Genomic DNA, 21,401 nt, shown 5'->3' with positions numbered 1-21,401 from the left:
GCCCCGTCACAGATGCAGCTGGGCAGAGCTGGGGAGACGTCCCTCCCAGCAGGGCTGCCCCCCGGATCATTTTGACCCCCCGGGAAGTGAATGTGTCTTCTCACCTTGAGTTGCTCTGTGCCCAGGCATCCCTGTTTCTGTCCATGCAGTCACAGGTCCACCAAAGAGTGGATTAGCCAAGCGTGAGGCCGCCCTATCTGCTCTCCATCGCGGCTGCTGCTTTAGAGATTAGAAAGCACAAATATCAGTTCTTGGCGCCTCGCTCCCCAGAGATGGAGTCTGACGGCCTGGGGTGGCCCCGGCAAACAGTAGTTTTTCAAAGTGGTCCAGGTGGCTCATCCTTTCAGAAGTGAAGGATCGTCCTGTGGCTCTTATCTCCAACAGTGAACGGCGAGAGATTTCTAGAACCTGCATCCCGGTGGCATTTACCCAGGGCTGGACTCCATGCTTGGTGCTGGGCTTCCAGACGCCCAGCTGCTGCCTGGGGGGTCCGCGGAGCCCCGCAGGGGCAGGGGCGTCTCCCTCTTCATGGTGGAGACCCGAGCACACCCTGTAAGGAACCTTCCCGGGGACCCATAAGGACATTTCTGGGTTTTTTTTTTCGTTTTTCTCTAGACCAATCTGAAAAAGTTCATGGACCACATTCATCACCGCTCGGTGGAGAAGATCAGCAAGATGCTGGAACGAGGCTTGGATCCGAATTTCCATGACCCGGACACCGGAGGTAGGTCCGGGTGGGGAGGACCTTGGTACCCCTCGCTTGAGCCTGAGTTTCGTCCGGAAAGGTGCTTCTGTTAGCAGCTTTCACATGCGTCTGTGACTCTGACACTTTCCTTGGTTTTTGAAAGGACTTAGTCCTGCGTGAGTCCGAGTGAGCAGGGGTGAGGGGGGCTGAGCCAGGCAGCCCGCACCGTGCCTGGCACACAGTCGGTGCTCGCTCATCCACAGCTGCTGAATAAGTGAACGAATGAAGGAAGGAATGAACGGCAGGGAGTATGGGCTGTTGTGCGCTCGCCACGGGAGACGCACTTACACGCGCTTGCCTTCCTCCCCCTGTGGAACCCCACCCTCCTTTTGCATGTGGGCTGCCGATCATTTGCAGGTCAGAAGAGCAGAGGTGTGCCCGACCTCAGCCTCCGTGACCTGAGGGCATGGACGAGTTATTTTTTAAATGATTCCAAATGAACATTGACTTTTCTTTAACCCTGTTCCTCTCCCCGGTTTTATTGAGATACAGTTGACCTGTAACATTATGTTAGCGTCATTCGCTGCCATGCTTATGTGCGTGGTGAGCTGAGCCCGTAGGCTGGTTCAGGTCCGTCAGCACAGAGTCACAGTTTGTTTCTCTTGTGATGAGAACTTTGGAGATGTCAGCGACTTGCAAATGTGTCACACAGTGCGGTTAGCTTTAGCCCCCGGGCCACAAGGACGTCCGTCCCCAAGGCTCATGCGTCTTGTAACTGGAGGTTGGTGCCTTTGACCGCCCGCACCCCCGCCTGCTCTGTTTTGGCAGTCGGTGTTTTCAGATTCGGCGTGTTGGTGACCTCACACAGAATCTGAGGTATTCAGGCAGCACCGGGCCCTCAGGGTCCATCCGTGTTCACAAGGGTGGGGTTCCTTCGTCTTTATGCTGGAATTTTCCTCCGTTGTGGGGCCGGGCGCTTGTTTATGGGGGGGTGTTGTGTGTTGTGGGGTGTCCACGGCATCGCCAGCCTCCATGCCAGGCACCCGCGGCATCCCCAGTTGTGATGACCAGACTGTCTGCGGGCATCGCCCAGTGTCCCCTGGGGGGGAGCGCAGTGGCCTGTGTGAGGGTGTCCCCTGCTGGGGGACACACCGAGCTGGGCTGGCAGGAGGGCTCAGGTAGTCTCCATGGCAGCAGGTCAGTCACCTCGGGCTGGAGCGTGTTCCTCCTGGACTCAGTGGGGGGTGGGGGAGGGACCAGCCAGCCCTCCATCTGGGCCACCGTCACATAAATGTGTCCCACCGCCTCGTTACTGAGCCCACGGCACATGCGTATGTCAGCTCAAGAGTGGAGTTTTCTCCATCTCTAGGGGCTCCTCTCTGACCCCCTCGAGCTGGGACGGACCCCCACCTGGTGCCCGTCCAGCCGAGCATGACGCCCCCCCTCCCGGCGCAGGCCGCTGTGCCGTGATCCCCGCTGACTTGCGTGTCTCCTACATTTAGCTTCTGTCCACAGCTTTGGGCGTGAGATGCCAGGAGATGGGACACGTAGGTGATGGGCACAGAGGTAACACACGGAGGGCACATGGGAGGGGACACGGAGGGGACACATGGAGAGGACCAGGGGCACCCGTGGAGGGGACGTGTGTCCGAGGGGTCTGTGGTTCCCTCCTTGGGGCAGCCTTGGGCCTGGGCATCCGCCAGCCTGGCCACCTGCATGGCTGTTTCTGGATGATTCCACGGGTGGGGCCGGCGGTTGGGGGAGCTCGGGGGTCTGCTCTGGGCCGCCCCCCTTCCCACACGACCCCTCTCTTTGGCTTCCTTGCCCAGGAGCAGCGGCTGGCAAGGACTCTTCTTCCAGGGCAGACCCTCCCTGGCTTCCAGAACCACCTGGCACAGAGCCAGGTTATTTCTGGACAGATGCCTGTGCTTTCCCCACGGCCCCCCCTGGAGTCGGACGTGGTGGCCGGTCGGGCGCGTCTTCCCCTTCGACCGCCCCGTCTCTGCTCCTGGCTGCTGCTTCACGCCGCCGAGCAGCGCGGGTCTGGTTTTGTTTTCTTGTCTGGGTGGAGACACTAGAGGTTGTTGTTTGTTTCCTCCCGGGGAGGCCGCCGGATGCAAGTTACCTGGGTCGGAATTTCCCCTGGTCGTGGTCAACCTTCTTCTGAAAAGTAGAATCTTCCCTGGTTTCTCTTCACCCACTTTGTTTGCTTTTGAAAGTCGCCGACTTTATTTGTTAACGGTTTACAGGAAAGCGAGTGGGTAAAGGGGAAGCTCTGTGGGGCCCGGTAGCCACCAGCCTCCCGCGTTAGCGTGGTGATGGCCACGCCCCACGAGCCGCTCATTACGAATTAGAGTCTGTGGGCTCCTCTGGGAGCGCCCTTGGTTTCCTACCTCCTGTGGGTTTCGGCAGGTGTGACGGTGTGTCCGCCACCGCAGTGCCACGCAGCTCAGTCCCTGCCCGAATGGCCCTCTGTGCCCATCGTCTGCCCTCCGTCCCTGCTGACGCACGCAGACCCGATCTCTTTACTGTCTCCACAGTTTTACTTCTTCCAGAACGTTGTAGAGCTAAAACCACATAGCGTGTGGCCTTCTCACATTGGCTGCTTTCACTTCGTAAGGTGTGTGTGCGTTTCCTCCATAACGTTGCGGCTGAAGAGCTCACTTGCCTTCAGTGCCGACACGATCCCGTCGTCTGGAGGGACCACAGCTGTGTCTGTCCACCTGCGGAAGGCTCGGCTGCCTCTGGGCTGGACGCTTGTGAACATCCGCGTGCAGTGTGTGTATTTATTTCACCGCGTGTGGGTATAGCTAGCAGTGCTCCAACATAGTGAGTTCTACTTTTAAAGGACAAACAGAGGTATTTACAGCACGCAGAAGGGGGACGTGGGTAAGATACGAAGTGCTGAACCAGAGGCCGTGTGGGGGCCTGAGACCCGTCGGCCCTGCGCCGCGCCCCAGCTCTGCCGCTCCAGCCCCAGCGTTCCGGATTCTTCCTGCGTGTCCCCGCGTCAGGCGAGAGGCAGCGGTTCTGGTTGAGGGACGGGGCAGATGGGCACCCGGCCGAGGGGAGTCCGGGGACACGCGGCTCGTCTCAGTGGGGTGACAGCACCCACGGGGCGGGAGCACTGGGGCGTGTCGTCCACAGTGGGGTCCCCAGAGGGGCCCTGTCACGTTAGCGCCGCGGAAACTCGGGATGTGGATCTTTCCCTTGTTTTGGACCCACCGGACGACCCACCGGTGGCCGTGGACGGCTGCCTCCAGACAGCAGCTCTGTGACCAGCCTGTTCCCGTTCTCCTGCGGTGGCCCTGGCGTTCACATGGCACGTCCCACATCGGGATGCCCCGTGGTCCCAGCAAATTGGCACAGTCGGTCGGCCTGGCAGTGACGAGGGCTCTTGCCGGTTACAGCTGCAGTGACGTGGCAGCCAGCGTCCGGGCTGCGTGGGGGGCGTGGGATGCCTGTCTGCCCTCGGCTCCCCCACGTCCCCACAAGCTGGCCCTCTTAGTGGCACCCATGTCCTCTGACGGCACAGGAGGCAGAGCCCAGGCTCGGTTGCCCGAGGCTGCAGGGTCCATGCTGTCAGCCCCGGGGGAAAGGAGGTGCGCCTCTCCTCTCAGGCTCGGGCCGCTGGCTGGCGCACGGGGTCGCGGACCGAGGGTCTGGGGTCTCCGAGGGAGCCCCCTGCCGTCCCCGGAAGGGACCATGCGCTGCGGCACCAGGCAGTCCCGGTGGAAGGCAGGAGCTGACTCACCCTCTCGGTCCAGACGCCGCACCGTCGCCCTCACCGGCCCTGAAGACTGGAGCCGGCGTCCACGCTGAGTGTGGTGACTTTTTCAAAGCCACTTGGCGAACGGCAGGATCTGCGGAGAAGCAAGCAGACTTGTTCACCCCGCCCCGTGCAGAGCGGACGGCGGCCCTGCCTTCTCAGTGCGGGAAACGCGACGCACAGACGTGGGCCACGTCCCTGTGCTGGGGCTGCGCGGCTCTGGGCGCTTCTGGGCCGCCCGCGGGGCCCCGAGGTGGGGGAGTGGCCCTTCCGATTGAAGGATGCACGGGAGGCCATTAAGGCTCCATGAGACCACCGTCTGAAAACAAGGCGGCCTGCGATCCCAGCCAACGGCTGGCGCCTGTTCTCGTGGAAATCTCAGAGCGGGCAAAGGTAGACTAAAGAAATAGAGCCTTGCCCACCAGGCCCCAGGGCTCATCTCCTGCTTTGGCTGGAACCTCTGGGACAGGAAGTGTGGGATCTTGAGCCCCAGGAAGGAAATGAAGCGAACACTTGGAGCAAAAATGAGCTTCGTGCTTTTGTTTCGCTCCGTGCTCCCAAACTTGAGGGACGCCCAGCTGCCTCGAGGGCGGGGTGTTAACAGAGCTAGTAACGTTTTTCAACTCTCAAAACGTGTGGAGAAGTAGAAGGTAGACTTCTCATTGACGGAGTGGATCTCACCAGGCTCCTACGGTGAGATCCAATTATTGAGTCCGTTTCTGGGGCAGCGATAGCTCATCAGCTTGTCGGGCTGGTTGGCTTGTCATCGGCGCCGAGAAGCGCTCAGGTCCACCACATGTCACCACAGCCTGGCTCTGGAGAGCTCCTTCCCAGCTCCCACAAGGCCCAATTAGAAGGTTCCGCGGCCACTCTGGGTCCCTGCGCACTGAGCGGGCCTCCTCCGAGCGCTGGCTTTGAGATCAGAAGAGCCGTGTTGGATGCAGATGGCGACCAGTGGTCCGTGCGCAGCTGGCTCCCTTCAGCCCCTGAGCGAATCCCGGAATGTTCTCCAGAAATAACAGCACCGGCGGACGGGAGAGGGGCAGTTGCAGCGGACGGCGCAGATTTCCCGCGCGGATGAAGTCCGTGCCACCTCGGAGGGAGTGCGGGCGCCTCTGGCTGGTCACGCGCACTTCCTGGTACAGAGAGGCCTGCGTCTAGGAGAGCCAGTGCTGTCGGGGTTTTCTTACTTCTTCCCTACCAGGTTTCCGCGAGGGCTACAGTGATGCATTGAGGTGCGTGAGGTGAGGATGGAGCGTATCTAGCAAGGAAGGAATTGGGGTGGGGGCAGGGATGAGGGCCGCAGGAGGGGCTGGTGGGGGGAGGGGAGGTCGGGCTGGGGACTCCTCACAGTGACCTGTGACACAGCGTGCATGCTCCTCAGGACGCTGACCGGGGACGAGTCATTGCCCTATCAAACCGTTGCCTGCTGCATGAGCCTTGAGCCTGTGACGGCGCTGGGGCGGGGCCGGAGCTACAGGGTTACTATGAGGCCAGCACGGAATGTTCCACCTGCCTTCCACAGCCCATTTCCCCAGCAACCACGGTCTTACAGAGCAGGACACACCTTATAGTCGATGAGCTGATCCCGAGAGGCTGTTCTCAACCACAGTACATGCTTTCCTCATAGTTCGTTGGCAGTTACTTAATGTCCCTTTTCTGCCCCCGGAGCCCTCACAGAACCTCGTTATCTTGTCTCTGTAGCCCCCTTGGTTGTGACCGTTTATAGGGTTTCCCTCGTTTATGCTGAGGTTGGCTGTTTTGGGAGCTGGTCAGGTATTTTGTAGAATGTCCCCCATCTTGGGGTTTGTCTGACGTTTCTATCATGAAGAGACGGGGTCGTGGGCTTGGGAGGAGGGGCCACAGGTGAGGCGTCCTTCCGTCCCATCGCGTCCGCACACGTGCTTCCCACCTGACCTGTCCCCGAGATGCTGACCTGGCTCACCTGGCTGAAGCGCGTGTCGGGTTCCCTGCTACACGGTCGGGTTGCTCTTTTTCCCCCTTTAGGGACTGTGCCCTTCGGGAGGAAGCCACTAGGCACAGCCCACACCTGACGAGAGGGGAGTTAGGCTCCGCCTTCTCCAGGACAGAGGATCTGCACAAGTGACGGGGGTTCTGCCCGGAGGCTGTCTTCCCACCCCCTTCATTTCTGTTCTCTTACTTCCATCTACTCTGTTCTATCAGGATGGACTGAGGCGTATTTAACGTACAATCTGGGTTATGACCCAGTGCTACTGGCTGTAATTTCTTTGCTCCACGGCTCTAGTTCTGGCCACTGGCAGCTCTTTCAGCTCGCTCCCGTGTCCCTTTGATGGCCCCGTCCTTCTGGGTCATTATTTTTTGACCCCGGCTCACTTTCTGATACTCAAAGCCACCTCAGGCTCCTCCTGTGTCCTTCCCGCCTGGACCTAGAACCAGCCAGTCCTCCGAGGGCCTGGGTCCTCTTACTGGAGAACAGTCTCAGGAACCAAGATCTGGGTGCTGGGTGCACTCAGGGCTGCTGGGGTGTCCTTGCTTCTGGGCCCTCAGGTGACAGAGCAACTAACTCTGTGTGTGTGTGTGTGTGTGCGCGCGTGTGTGCATGTGTGTGCACTGACTCCTACATACAGCCATACATACAATCAGTTCTGTACGTAACCATCTGTATCTATATGGAGCTCACCATGAGTCTCCAGCCCTGATTCCCGGCCACACGGATCATTGCGATCCTTCTGCGGCCAAGACATTAACCTCCCCGCTGAAGGTGGGAAGACCTGGCCCCCACTCCTCACCATCTGTTGATCTAATCATTCAGTCCCAGGATCCGTGCAGAGTCATTTCAGAGCTGTTGGCCGGCATCCCATGCTGCACACGGCTTTACGCGCTGATCGGGCTCAGCGCTTACCCGGGTTCACTTGGCCTTTCGTCTCGCAGACCGCCCCGTCCGAGTTCGCGGGCCGGCCCTCAGTTCCCCCACTCCCTCCAGAGAGGCTGTTTCTTACATCTGTGGTACAGCTCGACTCTTTTGTCGCATCCTGCGTTCCAAACCGGGATCCCTGGGTCTCTGAGATGAGTTTTTAAACTTTGCTTAAAAATTTGCACGCACTGGGTTTCCCTCCCTGTGCTGTGAAGTTTATGATTTTGACAGATGTCTGATTCTGGTATTCACGATTAGAGCGTCCTACAGAACAGCCTCGTCGCTGAAAACAGCCCTCTATGTATTTATCTGTTCACCCCTGCGCCTCTCTGCAGCCCCTGGGAGCACCCTTACGTTTACTTCCGCCATAGCTGTGTCTTTTCCAGAATGTTCTATCATTGGAATCAAGCGGGATGGCTTTTTCAGACTGCCTTCTCTCACTCAGCAGGATGTGTTCAAATCCGGCCATATTCGCCTGGGGCTTGGTAGCGCTTTTCTGTTTCTTGCCAGAGAGCGGTCCGCTGCGTGGCTGTCCTAGTTGTGTCTGTCAGGCATGTTGGTGGCTTCTGGTTCGGAGCCGTTATGAATAAAGCTGCTACAAACCTTTGTGCGCAGGTTCTGATGGGACGTAAGTTTTCAGATCATGTGGGTAAATACCAAGGACTGCAATTGTTGGAACATATGGTAATACTTTTTTTTTTTTTTTTTTTTTTTGGTAAGAAACCACCCAACCGTCTTCCAAGGCCGTGCGCCATTTTACGTCCCCACAGGCAGGGGAGGAGGTAGCGCCCACCCTCGGCTGAGTTGTCAGCCTCCTGGATCTTGTCCGTTCTGGCGGGTTCCTAGCGGTGTCTCGTCACCTGGAGGCTTTAGCTTTGTTTGCTCAGCAGGTCCTATGCTTTTCTGGTTCCGGATCTGGTAGGTTCGGTGCGTCCCCTCCCGTGTGTCCCCCTCAGACCACACTGGTGTGTGTGCTTCCCCGTGGGAGCATCCGGCCGCAGAGCACTGTCTGACCCCAAAGTGATCCCCGTGTGCTTACTGCTCCCACGAGCCCATGCGGATGGTGTAACCCTCGCAGGGGCCCCAGGAACCTGGATGCGGGGCTTTGCCACCCGGTGCTGGTGGCAGCCTGGCCCGTGTGGCCCCAGGTCTGAGAGCGCTCCCTCAAACTGGCCACACCTCCTCCTGGTTTGGTCTGAAAGATGAGGCTCCAGTTCTCCCTGCTGTCGCTGCGCCGGCTCTCATCCGAGATTTCCTCACGTGAAAGTGATTTGTGTCCGTTTCTGTTCACGAGTCTGCATTGCCAGCACCTGCTGGGGGCGGTCTCTAGCAGGCCCGGTCCCCAGAGCCAGGGTCAGGGAGAAGGAACACGGAGAGAACGGTTGGGATTCTTCCGTTAGTGGGAAATGGCGGGAAGCGCAAGAGCGACGCCCTCCCCCCAGCTCCCCGGCCCCCCAGTCGCCCTGTTCGTGGGCTCTCGTGGGAAGCAGGTGCCAGAATGTTTAGAGGTGCCGAAAGTTGGCAAAAAGTCACCACCCTCTTACTGGCATCAAAGGACTGGGGGTCGTTTGGTCGGGTCTCCTGTGCTGACCCGGAAACTCGTCAAGTTAAAGTGTCCCCCTCATTGAAGACCAGGAGTGTCCCCGAGAAGGTATGTAGCTCCTCTTTCTCTTCCGGGGTGGGGGTGGGGCATTAATCAAATCTGCTAGTGGACTCGGCTGACTGCTTGGAGAGTCTGATTTCACGTAATTTAACACTGAAACACTGAACGCAGGCTGACGCCAGAGGCGCTGGTGCATCCCTGCAGGAGCTGTCGCTGCCGAAAAGTGACTTCCCGGCCCCCAGTCCCCGCCTGCCCCACTGTCTGTGGTAACTGACATGCCCTGTGCACTCCGCGAGCAGGGACAGGGGAGGCTGAGCGCGTGGCCCTGGTCGGCCGTCACGTGAACACATATGTGGACCCACCAACGGACTTGGCATGTGGCGTGGTTGCTGTGGACGTGTGTCAACCAGTGAACTTCCTGGTAGTCAGAAGTCTGCAACCCAGAGGGTGTGCTGGGCTTCCTTCCTGCCCTCTGATTCTACAGAGGAGGTGTGGGCGGTCCATCGCACAGGGCGGAAGCACCAAAATTTGTTTTTCTTTTAAAAACGTTTATCTACGTGTATTCAATATGTTAGTACCGCAGGGCGTGTGTATTTTTTTATCAAAAACTTTATTAAGATATGCCCTATATACAGTTGAATCCAATTTTTGTGTTTTGTAAGGCTTTATTGAGATGCATTTCTCATACCACTAAATTTAGCCACTAGAGGTGTACAATTTAGTGGTTTTTACAAATATATTAGGGGGCGCCCGAGTGGCTGAGTCAGTTAAGCATCCGACTTCGGCTCAGGTCATGATCTCACAGTCTGTGAGTTTGAGTCCTGTGTCGGGCTCTGTGCTGACAGCTCAGAGCCTGTAGCTGCTTCGGATTCTGTGTCTCCCTCTCTCTGCCCCTCCCGTGCTTGTGCTCTATCTCTCAAAAATAAAAACTTTAAACAAATAAAAAAATAAAAATATATTCAGAGTTGTACCATCACCACTGTCTTTAGAACATCCAAACAGGAGACCCTGAGCCTATCTGCCCTCCCTCCCCGCCCCTCCCCCAGCCCCTGGCGACCGCGAATCTACTTTCTGTCCTTAAGGATTTGCCTGTTCTGGATGTTGCACAGAAATGAAGTCACAGACTACAGGGTTTCCTCTGGGTGGTTTCTTTCACTCGGCATTGTGGCGTCCAGGTCTGTTCAGGTGGCAGCGGGTGATGGCGTCCCTCTCTGTGACCAAATGCTACTCCATTGTCCGGGCCCCTTTTGCGTACCCATTCCTCGGTATGGCTCCTTGGGTGCTTGCACTTGTTGACGGCTGTGGACATTTGTGTTCAGAGTGTGTGGATGCGTGTTTTCATCTGTCTTGTGTACGAACTCAGGGGACTGCTGGGCCATGTGATAGCGCCGCGTAGAACTTTTTGATGCGCTGCCAGATGGTTTTCCAACGTGGCTGCACCATTTGACATGCCCCCCGCGGCGCGCCAGAGTTCCGAGCCCCCCACCGCCTCGCCAACGCTTCCCGTCATCGCTCTGTTTGGTGACGGCCATCTTAGTAAGCATGAAGTCATACGTCACTGCGGTTTTATTTGCACATCCTTGATGACCAGTGACACTCAGCATGTTCTCATGGGCTTGTGGGTCGTTCGTATATCTTTGGGGAAAGGTCTTTTTTCGGATCCTCTGCCCCTCTTTTGCTTGGGTCATTTGTTGATTATTTGCCCTGTGGACCAGCAGCAGTTAGAGGTGCAGATTCTCAGCTACTCCAGTCCTGTCGAATCATTTCTGGGAATGATGTCCACTTTCTTTGTATGAACCAGCCCTTTGGGGGTGACCCCTAATTCATGCCAAAGTCTGAGAACCACAGCTCTGGGTCACAGGGGAGGGACCCCTGAATGTCCTCTCTCTCTCTGGTCCTTGGGAATATTGAGGTGTGGCCTCAGATCACTGGATTTGTCACCGAAATGTGGATGTGCATCCTGTGGCACTGCACGTAGGCTTCTTGCTGCCCAGGCGGTGACACCTGGGGACATGTCAGATTTCCACTGACCTGGAGGAGAGAAGGGCAGGGCAGGGGTGTGGCCCCTCCTCTCTGGCTTTGCTTGTGTTCCCTTAGAAGACACTCGCCCGGGGAGCCTGGGGGGCTCAGTTGGTTAATCATCCGACCCTTGATGTCGGCTCAGGTCATGATCTCGTGGTTCGTGAGTCCGAGCCCTGTGTCGGGCTCTGTGCTCGCAGTGCGGAACCTGCTTGGGATTCTCTCTTTCCCTCTTTCTACTCTTTCCCCTCATTCAATGAATGAATGAACGAATGAATGAATGAATGAAACATCCCCATTGTGTGGACTTGTAGACTATTCTAGCTGGAAGCCACTTCTCCCCTAGAGGTTAGCGACCACAGCCTCAGACGGCTCTTTCTGAAGCTCCAGCTCAAGAAGGTTTCCTGGGTCATGGTCCACAGGTTGGCATTTTGGATGGCAAAAATTCAGCGTGACACAGAAGGGATGTGTCAGGTCTTAGAGACACACGTTTGTTTTTTGTAAAATGGACCCTTTGTGGGAAAGTGAGATTAACGTCAGTGAAGGCAGCAGCCTGAGCCTACTGGGCCGTTGTCCCTTTTACATCTCGTGAGGGTCGCCTCCATGTTAAGCTGGTGCTGTCACCGGGGCCCATTGTTCCTCATGCTGGCTGGGGCTTCTCCTTCCTGGAGCACTTTCCTAGCCGTGACCCCCGTGGCCCCTCACTGTGGGCTGTACAGGGTGGTCTTTGCAGCAAAGGTGGGAAACAGGGCCATGTGGGGTTCAAGGCAGCTGCCAGAGTGACAGCTGAGCCCCGACAGCTTCTGGACACGAGGCCTGTGGCGTTTTGCACGTTCAGGCCTAGGGAATGGGGCATGTGAGCAGTCATTTATGAATAATTTAATACTGAGCTTTATGCTAGAAAACTACACTAAGATAAGCGGACACACACTCTGTTCCCTCTGCCACCTGTGAGCCCAAATGTTAATTGGTTCTACTCATTTTTAATGGTTTGTGCATACGTGTCATCTCGATCTATGTACCCTCCTGCCCCTCTTTTCACTCACATTCTCTTCTTCTCTCCTTTTCTCCCTCCCTCTGTTTCTTCTTCCTTGTATCTCTTCACCCACTCATCCATCCACTTATTCATTCACCTGCCCATCCATCCATCCATCAGTCCGTCCATCCATCCATCCATCCATCCATCCATCCATCCATCCATCCATCCATCGATCCATCCATCCAGCTGCCCATCCATCCATCCACTTATCCATCCACTGGTCCATCCATCCATTTACCCATCATCCTGCCCACCCATCCATCCATCTACTTATCCAACTGTTCATCCATCTATCCACTTATCCATCCACCTATCCATCCATCCATCAGTACATCCATCTATCTCCCTGCTCATCCATCCATCCATCCATCCATCCATCCATCCATCCATCCATCCACTTGTCCATCCAGCCATCAACCCATCCATCTACTCATCCAGCTGTTCATCCATGTACCCACTTATCCATCCACCTATCCATCCATCCATCCATCCATCCATCCATCCATCATCCACCCATCTGCCCACACACTTATCCGTCAACCTTCCTGCTCATCCAGTGATCTATTTATGTATCTGTCTTATAAAAACTCAGGGATACTGTGCCTTATTATCACCCTTGGACAACCACAGTCCCCAGTGCAGTGGTGTGAATACCTGTTTCTTTTGCTCTACATTCTAGGAGACTCAGGACTGTCTCTGGCTGAGAAGCCACGTGGGATTGTGTCAGTCCAGGTTGCGGTGGGCGTGGGGATGCTAACAAGTTTGTGGTTCATTTTAGACATTACTTTTTTTATTGTAAAATAGTTGAGCCATCACAAAGGGTCTGAAACTGTTGTAGGAAAAGCCCTAACAAAGAGAGAAAGATCTGTGTCTGCTCACGAGACTAACTGCCCTGGCTGCCAGTCTCTTGAGGGTGCGCTCTGAGCGGGATGCTGTCCAGCGCGGGCCGCACGCACCAGGTCCTCACAAGGCCCCTGGACCTGTGGGTCCAGACTTGGACGCAGGCTCGGGCACAGCCTTCCGGGAGCGGGGCTGGGTGTTGTTTCCAGCGGTGGCTGCCTCTCACGGAAGAGCTCAGCCACATGTTTGGTTTCTGAGGTCTTTTCCTGGCACTTAGATGCTCCCAGGGACATGTGTGGTCCCGGGATGTGCACGCTCCGGCCTGTGGCACACTGAACCCACGGGCATGGTGGTTGCTCTGTGCTTGCACACTTCTCCTGCCTGGGGAGCCTTGCCTGTGGGTCTGCACAGCTTGGAAACCCCCAGGTCTGCACGGCCTGGACACCCGCGGGTCTGCTTAGCCTGGATGCCCGCGGGTCTGTGTGGCCTGGATGCCCCAGGGTCTGCTCAGCCTGGATGCCCCCGGGTCTGCACGGCCTGGATGCCCGTGGGTCTGTGTGGCCTGGATGCCCCAGGGTCTGCTCAGCCTGGATGCCCCCGAGTCTGCGGGGCCTGGATGCCCGTGGGTCTGCGCGGCCTGGATCCCCCAGGGTCTGCTCAGCCTGGATGCCCCCGGGTCTGCACGGCCTGGATGCCCCGGGGTCTGCTCAGCCTGGATGCCCCCGACTCTGCACGGCCTGGACGTCAGGAGCAGGGGCCCTCGTACAAGTACCTTCCAGGTCCCTCCTGCTTGTCAACCTGCAGACCTTCCCGCTGGTGCCTTCCAAAGCACAGCTGGTCGTTTCTGGAGCCCAAATGCTGCTGGGCCCTTTCTAGGTTTATGAGGGTATTATGTGTCCAAAACCATCTGAAAAGATAAGAGCGGTGTCTATGGGGCCATGCTGAAGTTCCAGAATATTTCTTAAAACTGAAGACATTTCACAACGCAGAACCTGAGGACTGTTTTCAGAGAATTACACTGCAGGTCTGCGGGTCCCAAGCTGCATAGAGGAGCGGCTGCATGGTAATTGGTGGCACAGATGGTGCAAGCCCCCAAGGGTCACAGGTTTGCAGGTGAGGGACAAGCATCTTCTTGCGGGGGTCCCATCTGCCCAGGTGGGTTCTTGTTGGACATCTCCTTCCTGAACGATCTCTGTGCTGGGGGATCTCTCCTGACCTCACCGGGGTGGGTCCCACTCAGCTCTGATCGTGGCGAGGCTGCAGTGCCTCATTGGAGGAGGGCTTCTGGAATCCTTGGGAAGGTACCACTTGCCATGAAACAGCCCTGGGTGCTGTCCATGGCCTGCCCCCCACAAGCCATTAAGGGGTTGCCCGGTTCTCGTTACCCATGTATCTACTCAGTGGGGCTTATGCACCCAGTGCCGTCCCAGGGTATGGCTTGGCCGAAGGGGTCTGTAATTTAGAGTCGGAGGTACGTTCCCAGCCTTGGCTCTGGTTTTATCATTTGTCACCACCCCTCTCTGAGATGATGTCCTCATTATAAAATGACATTGAGGTTGTCAGTTATCAATCAGTGTGGTATAAGCTTAACATCTCCTTTGGAACAGCAGACTTCTGCACTGGCCGTGTGTGGAGGGCCAGATAAGAGAGAGAATACTGACCATTTTGAGAGGGTTGACCTTGCCCCCGGTGTGCATCAGTCGTGAACTGACCTTAAATGTGAGGGGCCGGCATCCTCAAGTTGCTGTAAGAAATTTGACTCTGAAGGACACCTGGGGGGCTCAGTCGGTTAAACGTCCGACTCTTGATTTCAGCTCTGGTCATGGTCTCACGGACTGTGAGCCTTGCATCAGGCTCTGCGCTGGACATGGAGCCTGCTTGGGATTCTCTCTCTCTTTTCCTCTCTGCCCTCTCACTCGAAATAAATAAACATTAAAAGAAATTGACTTTGAGGTGTAGATGCTGGTGGCTCCCGGGGACCAGGCTTTTCACACCCCTTACCTGCCTCCCAGAAGGAACTGAGACCTCAGTGAGCCTTCTAACGCTTGTGGCCGGGACGTGGCTGGGGCTGAGGTGGTGAACACCCAGCAGCTTCCTCTCCCCTCTCTGGTGGGTGGGGGTCTCTCCCCAAGCTTGCGTCTATCTGCACGTCTGCCCCGTTTCCACATGTCTTGCCCGCCCCCACACCAGTCTCCACCCTCAACGCCCCTCGCCATTTGGATGTTTTCTGTGTAGGAAACGCCCCATCATCACCGCCCCATTCGTTGCCCCAGAAAACTCCTAATTCACACCAGATCCCTGCCTGAGAGGGTCTTTCCCATAGGACTGCAGGGAGATGTGTCTGGTGGCATTCGTGAACACTGGCCGTGCTTGGGACACATGGGGACGCACATGGCCAAAGCGTGAGGGAGGCCGTGTCCCTTGGGAGAGGGCGTGTGGGCTATGTGTCACACATGCACATGGCTGTGTCCACATACGCACGCCGGCCACAGGGAGTGGGCTAAGCCCATACATCTCACCGTGGAAAATTCGGGTGATTCCCACGGTGAATTTAAAGAGCTCTGGGTACAGTGCTCATCTGTGGGAAAATTAGCACAGAGATCGATCATAGATGGGGCAGTGGAGCTCAACTCATGATGCGCTTGTCTTCCCAGCGACAGTGGGGTTTGTAACCGAGGTGCAATCAGACGGGAATTCGGCCCCAGGTCAGAGGCCCTGATCCCTTTATTCCCAAAATGCGCTTGAAGTCAGAACGACTCATCATCGTCCTTTACTGTGTGTACTGTGTCTGGGTCTTGGGGACCTGCGTGCTGTCACATAGCTCTTGGCACTTTTCTGTAACGTGTAAGTCTCTCAGATGAACCGCATCAGGACGGTGGGGCGATGGTGGGCAGAGTAGAGGGGAGTGGAGGAGATGGATTTAACCAAATATTGGCATCCCCTTCACAGCCGGCTACAGACTGGCCCAGAGTCAGCTGCACAGGGCTGTGGGGGACCCTCCCTGACCTTTGTCCCAGGGGGGTGGGCTTCATCTTTCTGTCCCCAGGGCTCCCACCCCAGCCCTCATGCTGGTTGTTTATTGAGCTGACCCCATGCCATTGTGACGGCTGTTGGGGTCCCTGCCCTCCCAGGCCTCCACGGGGTGCAGGCTCCACGCCTCACAGGTCAAGTCCCGGCGTCCACCAAGACGCCCTGAAACATTGTGAAATTGAAATGAAGAAACGTGGGCATCTGCCTTTTAGACCCTTAACTACAGTGCTAGGGGTCTCTCCTCCCAAAGGGAAGCATCTGGATGGTGCTGCGGGTTTGTGTCCCCAGGGCAAGGGCAGCGGGCAGCTCCTCCGACTCCGAGCCCACAAGGTGATAATGTGGAAACTCTTGGCCCCTGCTTTGATTTGCATATGGCACCACGTGTCACCAGGGTCGCCTGGCCATGCTGACTAACCGTGTGGCTGTCGGGCCTAACAGGTGGGTGGGAGCCGCAGGGACCTCTGGGGCCAGTTCTTCAGGCTCCCGTTTAGACCTTGAACTTGACTCCGGGAGGGAGCCATGTGCCCCGGCTGTCTCCCGAGTGGTTCTGAACTGCGTGTGTTTGGGCCCCGTAGAGGCCCCGCTGACCTTCGCCGCGCAGCTGGACGACTCCGCGGAGGTGATCAAAGCTCTCAGAAATGGCGGGGCTCACCTGGACTTCCGTGCCAGAGACGGGATGACGGCCCTGCACAAAGCGGCCCGAGCCAGGAACCAAGTGGCCCTGAAGGTACTTTCCAGAGCCCATCTCCCCCGGGGGGCGCCTCCTGCCTGTCTGATCTCCGTGCCCTGTCCCCACACCACCACGGCCACCTGACCTGACCCTGAATTGTGTTCCCACTGGGGTTTGGAAGTTTGGTCTGGGCCCCCCACCCTCTCTTCTTGGGATTTGTAAGATTTGGTTTTCACAAAAGGTCATCATCCCTCGGGTTCAGTCAGAGGCTTGTGTTTTCAGCCCAGAGGGGCAGCGCTGAAAGCTACCCACCCTGGGCCAGCCTCGCTGCTGCTGCCATTGTCCCTGGTCTCCGGAAGCCGATCTGGGGTCTGGTCTCACCCCCTACCTCCCCACTGCCCCCTGCGTGCTTTACCTGCTCCCCCCCCCACTATGTGCGTGGGGCCTCTAAGAGCCCCGGCGGGGAGGCCGAGTTTACATCAGCTGCACCTCATCTGCTGGCTTTGTCTAAAATTCAGCATTCACGACAGCACTTTCCGGTTTTCCCCCCTCACGGTGCAGGCGGAGATCGTTTATGCTGTGTTTTAGGTTATAGGTACACCTTTTTTCTGCAAGGGCCACCCTCACTTTGCTCTCTGCTGGTACAGAGGGGGTCAGCAGGGCACAGGACGTCTCTGAGTGTGGCAGGTGCATTGCTGCACAGGCGCGTGTCTGTCACAGGTGTGTGTCTGCACAGGTGCGTCTCTGCACAGGTGCGTGTCTGCACAGGTGTGTGTCTGGACAGGTCCGTCTCTGCACAGGTACACATCTGCACAGGTGTGTGTCTGCACAGGTGTGTCTCTGCACAAGCAAGTGTCTACACAGGTGCGTGTCTGCACAGCTGCGTGTCTGCACAGGTGTGTCTCTGCACAGGTGCACGTCTGCACAGGTGCGTCTCTGCACAGGTGCGTGTCTGCACAGCTGCGCATCTGTCACAGGTGTGTGTCTGCACGGTGCCCCATGGGTTCCCGAATGCACACACATCCTGCATGCTGGCCCCCATGTGCTAGTTCAGGGCCAGAAACCTCGCTGTCTAAAGTTGGGACCCACTGAACTCTTGCAGGTGCCAAGGTCAGTGTTGGCCTGGGGCAGAGTGTGACCTTCGTGCTTCTTTCTTGATTCACTTCTTGCAAGAAAGGTCATGAGACCAATGACTACACGTTTGATGTTTTTTCCTAGACCCTTTTGGAGCTTGGAGCGTCCCCGGATTACAAGGACAGCTATGGCCTCACCCCCCTTTACCACACCGCAATCGTGGGGGGCGATCCCTACTGCTGTGAGCTCCTGCTCCACGAACACGCCGCCGTGTGCTGCCGGGACGAGAACGGCTGGCATGAGATCCACCAGGTACGCGATCACTGTCTACCTCTCTGACCCCTGACGCCGCCCCTCCCCCCCGCCCCCGCCGGGGCAGGGCAGCAGCTGCTCACCCCCCACCCTCCCAGGAGTTGATGTGACCCACACAGGTTTCTAAGGTGTTTGAATTAGTCACCAGCAGTTCCGAACAGGGGTATTTACCTGGAAATACGATTTCTGACATCTGTAGAGAAACTGAAGGTTAGTCCAGGCTCTGGCATTTCCATAGGGCAAGGGTCATCTGGAGTTGCAGGCTTTCCGTGTGTCTACCATCTTGGGTGCCCTGATAGAGCATGGCACCAGGTGCTTTCTGATACAGGTGGCCCCATGCGATGCCCAATTTCCATGCACATGGGGCCCCGTGCGGCGCCCAATTTCTGACACAGGTGGCCTAGTGTGATGCCTGATCCCCTGTACAGGCGGCCCCGTGTGATGCCCACTTTCCATGCACAGGGCACAAGTCTCCCCAGTCCCGCCTGGCAACAGTGAGGCTAGGGACTGTGCCAGCTGCAGTCTTGTAAAGAAACAGAACCCGCCATGGGGCGTCTGGTAGCTTAGTTGGCTAAGCATCCAACTCTTGATCTCAGCTCAGGTCTTGATGTCAGGTGGTGAGTTTAAGCCCCGCGTTGGGCTCCGTGCTGGGTGTGATGCCTACTTAAAAAGAAAAGAAAAGAAATTCCTCCTGCTGGCTCAGATGAACTCTTTAATGGATCGAGGGCAAGGAGAGGAAGTTGTGTTCTCAGAAGCAGGGACAGCCGGGGTGGTGGAGGGGACTCTCTGATCAGAGCGGTCAGGGTCTCCGAGCAGAGGAGGGTGGGCCGTGGGTCTCGGAGTGCAGATGGGGAGTATCGGCCTAGGATGGCAGGGGGAGGGCTGGGCAGGGGGAGGCCCTGAGCTGTTCCCTGGGTGGCCAGTGACTTTTATTGCCTCCCAGGCTACCTGTCCGTTCCCCTCAGCCGCTGTGGCCCTACCTGCCCGGGGAGGCTTGCAGTCCCCTCCTGCCGTCAGCAGGAGCTGGGGGTGGGGGGGGATGGGGCCAAGGGCCTTCACCATGGTTCTGGGGGAAGGAACAGGAGGGGCAGGGTGAGCAGCTTGGGGCTTGGCTAGTGTGGAGAACCGCAGGGGCTCGGGGACACGGGGGCCGTCCCTGGCTGTCTGGGACCTGCCCCGGGCTGATGAGGACAGGTGGGTCGTGGCCCTGAGGCTGGGAGCCCAGTAAGATGGGGGGCGGGGGTGACGGCGCTGCGTGGGCTCCTTTGCATTTGAGAGTCACCCTCTGGACGAGTCCTTTACTGTTGGAATTGACGTGCCCCGGGAGGGACACACTTTCCAGAGTCAGCAAGGCCCCAGATGTCAGGGCACCAGAAATACAGAAGATAGGGGGGTGCTAAGCCTGACCCGGCTGCAGAGCCCTGACTTTGCAGAGTTCTCCTAGCTGGGTTCTCTGCCCTCGTGCCCTCAAACGGCTGGAGGCCTCCCCACTAGAATCACTGCCCTCTCTGGTACGTGTGACAGTCTGGCCCCTGGCCTGTCTCTCACCCCGAGGATGAGCGTGTATGTGGGGTCCTGTGGTCGCTTCCCGCAGCGCTGGCTCCAGTCGGGACGTCTGGTCCCCGCGTGTGCCGGGTTCCGTCCCGGAGACCTCAAGCGTGGAGTCAGGGCCAGCAGGCACCGAAGCCACTGAACCTCTTGGTCCCAGGGCCCCACCTCTGGCGCTGAGTTTGAACTTGGAGGCTTGGGCTCCTGCTTCCCACGATGCCCCGGGAGCTCGTGCACTGCCCTCCGGTGGTGGGTTTCTTTTTCACAACGTGCCGGAAAGGGAAGGCCAGGTCCTTACTGCAGCTCCTGGGGTTAACCAGGGGAAGTGACCCAAGGCAAGTCGCTGCCTACTGAGCCCTGCTGCCTCATGTGCCCCTGCCGTGACTGGCAGCGAGGGGTGGATGAAGACGCTACACAGAGAATGGCCGGCCGTGTGGCCTTCTGAGAGTCTCACCCCCAGTCGGCTCTGACATCGTCCTGATTTGCCCCGTCCCTCACACCCTGGAGCAACCCCCGCAGAACCCTGCTGGCCTCCATTAGACCGGTTAATAGGCCCAGAAAGGGTGAGGGACCTGCCCAAGGCAGCTGGGTCAGCAGCCGCCTGAGCTCACTCCCAGCCCTACTCAGACCACAGCATCCAGGGGTTCGCAGCCCCCGCCCCTAACGTGGCCGCGCATCCACAGCAGCAGGACGTAGAGGAGGCAGGTTCTGGCCCGCAGCCAGCTGGGTGGCTCTGCTCTCAGGAGACGCGCTGTGGGGTTCTGGGGGCTCCGGTTCTGCATTTGAGGTCTGTCCCTGGGCCTCGCACCCCGGAGCGGGGACAGCCGCTTCCAGCCGCTGGCTCCAGGCCCTTCCAGGGATCCTGCGTGCCCACCGCCAGACCTGCTCCCGGGCCTTGCCAAGGCCAGGTGCTGAAGAGCTTTGCCGGTGGAGCACCTGCGGGCGCCCGGCTTCGGGATGCCCGCCCCCTGCAGGCCTACTCTGGAAGCGCGCGTTTCTGTCCGCAGCTTGTCTGCAAATGCTTTGTTCTTCAGATTAACTGCTCAACAGGGAGACGGTCAGAAAATCCCAAGTTGCAGAAGGAAGAAAGCGTAAAACACCCAAATGCATTCCCACAACCAGGAATATCAGGGGCCGGGGGCGGGGGAGGTTCTGCTCTCGTGTGCCTCCCGTGCACCCCGCAGGGCCTGTGGACCGTGGGTCTGAGTGTGTCAGGACTCTAGGACGTGTTACTGAGTCTGGGAGCTCGGAGAGGGTGGCTGCCCCCAGGGACGGGACAGCTGCCTCGTTCCCACGCCGTGCGGCTGCGCCCTCCCTCCCTGGGCCTGGGTGATTCCCCCTCCTGCTGTCAGTCCAGTGTACTCTGGCCTGGGAGGCAGCGGCCCCTCCACCCTGCCTGGGTCGCCTGAGCAAGTGTCTTGCCCTCTCTGAGCGTGTTTGCTAATCTCTAGAATTCTCTCGGTGATCAGAGAGAGCTCTCCAGTTAAAGGAAAAAATTCACGTGAAGCGCTTTACTGCAGTTACTCACAGGGGTAGGTGCATGGTCTTTGGGGCCCCATTATCTTCCCCGGCCACGCTCCCATCTCTGACTTCCTCACCCGGCCACGCCCCCCGCCACTGTCCTCCACTGACGTCCCCGCCCCCAGCACGCATCCTTGCCCGGCCACGCCCCCACCACAGTCCACTTGGCCCATGAACGCCCCCGTCACTATCTTCTTTTTTTTTTTTTTTAATAGAGTGTGGGCTTTGTCACTTTTTTTTTTAAATATTTTTATTTCTAGGAGAAAGAGAGACAGCGTGAGCAGGGGAGGGTCAGAGAGAGAGGGAGTCACAGACCAAAACAGGCTCCAGGCTCCGAGCTGGCAGTCAGCACAGAGCCCAACGCGGGGCCCGAACCCACGAACCGCGAGATCATG

The 21,401-nt window shown here is 57.7% G+C and overlaps 1 protein-coding gene across 1 annotated transcript in view; it reads left to right on the top strand.

Moving 5' to 3' along the window:
• SHANK2 (SH3 and multiple ankyrin repeat domains 2) overlaps window positions 1-21,401 on the top strand; it is a 419,611-nt gene that overhangs the window by 27,401 nt on the left and 370,809 nt on the right. Inside the window, exons 4-6 of the mRNA XM_039235341.1 lie at window positions 616-724; window positions 16,457-16,608; window positions 17,770-17,937. Of these exons, the coding sequence (XP_039091272.1) occupies window positions 616-724; window positions 16,457-16,608; window positions 17,770-17,937 (429 nt within the window). The remainder of the gene's footprint in view (window positions 1-615; window positions 725-16,456; window positions 16,609-17,769; window positions 17,938-21,401) is intronic.

This window comes from Hyaena hyaena, unplaced genomic scaffold, assembly GCF_003009895.1.
Source record: "Hyaena hyaena isolate Hyena2069 unplaced genomic scaffold, ASM300989v1 scaffold_98, whole genome shotgun sequence".
Classification (NCBI taxonomy): domain Eukaryota; kingdom Metazoa; phylum Chordata; class Mammalia; order Carnivora; family Hyaenidae; genus Hyaena; species Hyaena hyaena.
The sequence above is the reverse complement of the archived record's forward strand: the minus strand, read 5'-3'. Positions and strand labels throughout refer to the sequence as shown.